We start from the raw sequence: 6000 nt of genomic DNA, 5'->3' as shown, positions 1-6000 counted from the left end.
AATCTACAATTTTTAACTTTTAAAGAGATTCACTTGGGTATAATATCATTTAGGTGATTATTTATTTGTATGACGTTTCCTCACTTTAAAGTTGTCATTCTCAATTCATGGCATGAATGAACTCTATAGCTTTTATAAAGAAACAGAATAAAATTAACTGGTTCACACACACAAAAAAGCAGAACACAATCCATTAAGCTCTAATAAATATGACGAACACCTAATGAAAGAATATTGACTTGCACACAAATCATCCTGAGAGGAGAAAGTAAATGAAGCAAAGACACAGAAAATTCCTTTTCTGTGGGTTGTGACATTGTGTAAATATCAACTTGAAAATTTAAGTGACACTTTAGATAGTAAAACCAATAAAAAATTGTACTTTGTGACATATGTAGGACATGCTTGGGGAAAAAAAAACCCTTTCCTACTTGAGAGAAAAATAACATTTTTGAGTTTACATTTTCCAAGGAAAACTGTATTCCCACAGCAAGTACGTAACCATGTAGAAGTTCCATCAGTATTAAAATTAAATTTTGTCTCCCCTATTTACAAATGATTAAGTTTACATTAGACTCTTCAAGAAAACTTTCAACCATGATGCTAAACATTTCTATTACAGTATGAATTACAAAATAATTTATAACAATTCTAATAGGGGCCATATATTGTTTTATTTAAATATATAATAATTTAACACTGCACAGCAAACTAATTTGTAGGTATAAAAATAGATTCTGTTTAAGCAATCAAAAATAAACACGACATAAAAAAGACCAAAATATACACAACCATAAAATCTGGAAGATTAAGGCAACATAAATATTTCAAGTAATTTTATGAGATTACTTTACTCGTGTAACAGTCAGTCAGATGTTCTTAAAACATCTCAAAATAGACAGAGCTCACGTTTTTTTCAATACAAATTTCCCTTTCAGTTCTCTTCTAAATATATTAGTGCATCTTCTTAAACACTGTACAAGAACAATTAATCTAGGTTGGCCATTGGGCTGTCAAAGCCACTGTCCTGCTGGCTAGTTTGGGGAGCCATGAACAATTTTCTTGAATGCCGATGATATGCTACCGAATGAGCTGCACTGTTCAGTTTCCTGAAGTCTGATTTCAGTACATCGGAGCTGGGATGAGATGCGCGCCCAGGAGGCTTGTTTACCTGCTCTGTCTGTGTTGGTTTGTCTTCTTTTTTGACAACAGGAACGTGGTCATTTTGACATAAAAATTGTCTACAAAGTTTATTGGTTTTTTCCTCTGTGTCAGAAAGGCAAGTATGTGTTGGAAACTGCATGAAGGAAACCGATTCTATTTGTTTATCCAGGATCCCTGGTTGCAAAGGAAATAAAAATGATGCGTCGTTACTGCTAGGTAGGGCTTCAGGACTTACACTTTTTGAGCTCCAGTCGAGGGAGTCACTGGGACCTTCTTCATCCTTTACTGGGGTTTCCTGAATATCAAAATTAGGACTTTTCCCAGCTATGATCTGCTGACAACACTCAGTCTGCGTACTATATCTATGTTCTTTTAAAATGCGTTTTTTTTTCAGACCCTGAAATGTTACGTGACTGGACCCTGAGTCAGAAAGGCCTGGAGTCTGGGGAGATCTGTGTGTGTTTTCAGACTGCACGTGAGCACCAGCTTTGTTTTTTTCACCTTCGCTACAAACAGACTCAGGATGCGCATTTCTCGGCAAATCGCCTTGCTGTGTCTGTGTGCATGCAGCCACGCTGCTCGGGACTCCTGAAGACGCTTCTCTGAAAGCCACATGCTTTGTTTGCATGTGTTCTGTATCTTCTAACCGCCGCCGTAAGTTACAAGGCAGACGCTTCTGAAGGACTTGCTCACCGCCTGCCGTGGGGATATCCCTGCCACTTGATTTGTTTTCCATATGGCTTCCCCTATTCTGATTCATGTAATTTCTTTTTGATCGTTCAATTCCAGGGAGTAGCTCAGACGACTGAGGCACTGCTAACAAGTACAAGGGGAAAAAAAATTGAATATTAGAGGAAACGTTAAAAACAAAAACAATCCTTCCAAGTATTTTAGAAAACTTTACTCACCAAAGCTAGAAATTCTTAGGTTGTGTTTATAAATGACCAGTTAAAAACTGCGAATAAACTTGCCCTTCCCTCTGCCCTTGTTTTATAAGGCAGAAACTAAATCTCTAAAGGAGTGGGAAGGGTAGGAAAAAAAAACTATTGAAGTGATTCATTTTTTCACATACCTGGTGGTGAATTGTTGGTCTGGGTTCTATTCCTAATAGGCGTTTCCAGCACTTTAGCCATTGTAGCAAGCTTGCTAGCAGCATTCATGATCTTTTTCTCAGCCCTATTGGGAATTTCAGAATATTAAATCAATGTAGTTCAGAGGAAAAATGAGTTTCTCTACCCCTAGGCTTTCTGTTATCCAATTCCCCTAAGGCAGTTTTTAGAGCAACACAGTCATAAGTTTCTTTCACCCCAAACGTTATGTGAAAACACTTAGTTTTGTAACTTGGAAAAATGTCTGGATAATCACATGATGTTCCAGTTATCTCAATGCAACAAAATTGTGCTTATTTACTCTGGACTCACCCTTCTTGCCTTCCATCATCCTGCAAAAGCTGGTGCAGGCAAACCAGGTAGTATTTGCGCATCCTCCGAGCAGTCTCTTGACGTTCTTTAAATAGTTCTGCTTTTAGCAACTCAGCTGCTCTCTGTTTACTTCCCTGTATATACCGAATCATATCACCTAAAATGCATGAGGGAAAAAATGTACAGGGCATTTATTTTTTAATAGAATGTCCTGGATGGAGAAGGGAGATATTCCAGGGTTATTTTCTTTAAAAAGGGACTAGCAGGGAAGCTTAAAACAGTGCTGTTTTAAACAGTGTCACGGAATATTAAGGATTTCCTTTTGGTAAGGTATGAAGAAAAACTATTCAATATTCCCTTGAAATGATGATGGTCACATGTGGTGAGAAAAATGGAGTGTTCCCTGATGAAAAAATCTGTCATGTTCAAAAAACCTTAGCCAAGAAAATATCTACATATGAGATACAGAAATTCCAAAACAGTGGTGAGTATTTAAAATATTTCAACTCCATATTATGAACTATATTAAGCAACAGGAAGGAAGACTGGAAAAAGGAGAAAAATGTTGACAGACTGACATTCAGAAGAGAAAAGAAGGACAGCACAGAAAGACTTGTTCCTTGCTGGGATGTGATGGAACTTTAACTGTGAGAGTCAGTGAAATGCTAATAAGTAATTCACAGGCTCACATTTAGTGCAGGGAGGCACCTTCAGGGTTCAACTCTATCATATAAAGAGAAGGAAGCTGACACCGGGAGAGGTGGAAGAAGAGGGGTCTGGGCCCATGTCCTTTGGCTCCAAATCTAATGCTTTGTGACCCTTGACACCTTTCTTGAGTGGTCTTAGTGACAGTGTAAAACAAGAGGGTTGGACGCAATGCATTCTAAGGTATGTGTGAACTGGACAGCAGACTGGACAGTCAAGGAGAACTAGAAAAAGGAAGGGAGTTATTGTGAACCAGGCCCGTGAAGCCCACAGCTACATCCTGTCTAAAAAAATTCCTTATACCTCTTCTACCAGGACCAACATGTTTATAGAACACCTATACTCTCAAAGCATCTGTGATTTAGAATAAAAATACAAGAATTATCATATTTAGTTAAAATTATGTGGGGTTTGACAGTGCCTGAATCCCCTGACAATCAAGCATTTATTATAAGCATCTCAGCATATAAGAATATGCTAAGCACTGTGGAATACAAAGGCAAAAACAAAACTGTCCCTGACTTCAAGGAGCTTACATTCTGCAGGGAAAACCACATCTACACACAAGTTTATACAAAAGATCCATGAAATGATACTAGGAAATCTGTGAGGAGCAGCATGAAGGGAGAGGGAACAGGGAAGCCTCCGTGTATAAAGCGGTGCTTCGTCTTAATTGTGAAGGAAGACAAGGGATTTTAAGAGGTAGAGATAAGGAGGAAGTATATTCTAATCTTGATATAACCTAGAGACAGAGACATGTCAGGAACTAACAAACAGTTATTCAATTTCTGCTTCTTCAGTCCTAATCCCTTGGACTTTTAACAATTGGTCCCGGTTTTCCCCTTTTTACTATTTAATTTGTAATATAGTCAAAGTACTACTGCGATGTTACCCCACTCAAAGTCAAATGATTATTCACTCCAGTACGTGAACAATCTCGGCTTTCTATCACTTCTCAAAATGTGTAAAGAATATCTAGAAAAAAAATTTCTAATGTCTAGGTATTGATCCCAAATCAGGTCTTACAATACCTTAAGTTGATTGTTTTAACTTGGTATAGACTGGGCTACATAAATTCTATAAGAACCCACCCTTAATTTTTTTTACAGCTTTAATATAATGTCCACGAAGTTCTTCCAAGCCCTTTCCATTGCATATCAGGCAGCTATGGTCAACAGCACCTTCTGAAAAAGATCTAAAAACAAACCAAGGATTAAAAGTTCAATTCAACACAGATTTATTAAATACTTACACCACACTCTGCTAGATGCCACAGATTTAAAGAAAACAAAAACAGAACAGCACCTACATTCGAGAAGTTTATAGTCTATGTTCCCCAACCGACAAATGGTCAAAGGATATGAACAGGCAGTTTTTTGAGGAAGAAATTAAAGCTATCTATAACCATATGAAAAAGTGCTCTAAATCACTATTGATTAGAGAGACGCAAATCAAAACAACTCTGAGATACCACATCACACCTGTCAGACTGGCTAACATGACAGAACAGGAAGATGATAAATGTTGGAGAAATGTGGGAGAGTTAGAACACTAATTCATTGTTGGTGAAGCTGTGAGCTGATCCACTGTTCTGGAGAAGGATTTGGAACTATGCCTGAAGGGCTACAAAAATGTGCATAACCTTTGACCCAGCAATGCCACTTCTAGGACTATATCCCCAAGAGATCATAAAAATGGCAAAGGGTCCCACATGTACAAAAATATTTATAGCAGTTCTCTTTGCGGTGGCCAAGAACTGGAAATCGAGGGGATGCCCATCCATTGGGGAATGGCTGAACAAGTTGTGGCATATGAATGTAATGGAGTACTGTTGTGCTATAAAAAATGATGAGCAGTCAGACTTCAGAAAATCCTGGAAAGACTTATATGAACTGATGCTGAGTGAAATGAGCAGAACCAGGAGAACTTTGTGCACAGTAAGAACCCCAGTGTACGAAGACTATTTCTGACAGACTTAGCCCTTCACAGCAATGCAAGGATCTAAAACCCTTCCAAAGGACTCTTGATGCAAAATGCCATCCACAACCAGAGAAAGAACTATGTTACTGGATTGCAGAATGAAACAGACTACATTCTCTTGAGTTATGTTTTCTTTTGTTTTATCTCATGGTTTTTCCTACTCATTTTAATTTTTCTATGCAACATGATCGATGTAAAAATGTGTTTAATAAGTAGAATCCATATAAGACTGCACGAAGTTCTCCGGGACGGAGGGGAAAGGGAGGGGGAGAAAATCAAAGACTTATGGAAGTGACTGTAGAAAACTGAAAACAAATTAATAATAAAAAATTAAAGTAAATTAAAAAGAAAACTAAAAAGAAAGAAGCTTATAGTCTATGGTGGGGAAACAATATACACATAAATACACGCTACATGTAAAATAAAAACAAAGTAATTTTGGGAGGGAATGGAGAACACTCAAAGTTGGGGAAATCAGAAATGGGCTAAGAGCAGGAGGTGAGATTTGAGCTGAGCCATGTTGAGAGCGAGTCGTCCACGAGGCACAGGTAAGAGGTGAGAGTACTCTAAGTGTGGACAATGGCCTATATAAATGCACAGAGAGGACTGTGGAATGTCAGGTATGAAGAACATCAAGTAGGCCAGCTTGTCTAGAATATCGGTACATTGAAAGAAAGAATGCGAAACCAATCTAGAAAACAGGTCAGATCCAAATTAGGCTTCAAATGAC

General features: G+C 37.9%; 1 protein-coding gene across 15 annotated transcripts in view; it reads right to left on the bottom strand.

The window, feature by feature from the left end:
- Positions 1-655: 655 nt before the first annotated feature.
- Positions 656-6000, bottom strand: part of CEP152 (centrosomal protein 152) — a 105600-nt gene continuing 100255 nt past the window's right edge. For 13 of the 15 annotated variants that reach the window (XM_072624706.1, XM_072624712.1, XM_072624708.1 and 10 more), the window contains 4 exons: positions 4382-4485; positions 2586-2742; positions 2237-2340; positions 656-1980 (listed from right to left, as the gene is read on the bottom strand). In XM_072624706.1, the coding sequence (XP_072480807.1) occupies positions 989-1980; positions 2237-2340; positions 2586-2742; positions 4382-4485 (1357 nt within the window). In that variant the 3' untranslated portion in view covers positions 656-988. The remainder of the gene's footprint in view (positions 1981-2236; positions 2341-2585; positions 2743-4381; positions 4486-6000) is intronic. The other 2 variants (XM_072624704.1, XM_072624716.1) reach the window with 2 other exon arrangements.

This window comes from Notamacropus eugenii, chromosome 7, assembly GCF_028372415.1.
Source record: "Notamacropus eugenii isolate mMacEug1 chromosome 7, mMacEug1.pri_v2, whole genome shotgun sequence".
Lineage (NCBI taxonomy): Eukaryota > Metazoa > Chordata > Mammalia > Diprotodontia > Macropodidae > Notamacropus > Notamacropus eugenii.
The sequence above is the reverse complement of the archived record's forward strand: the minus strand, read 5'-3'. Positions and strand labels throughout refer to the sequence as shown.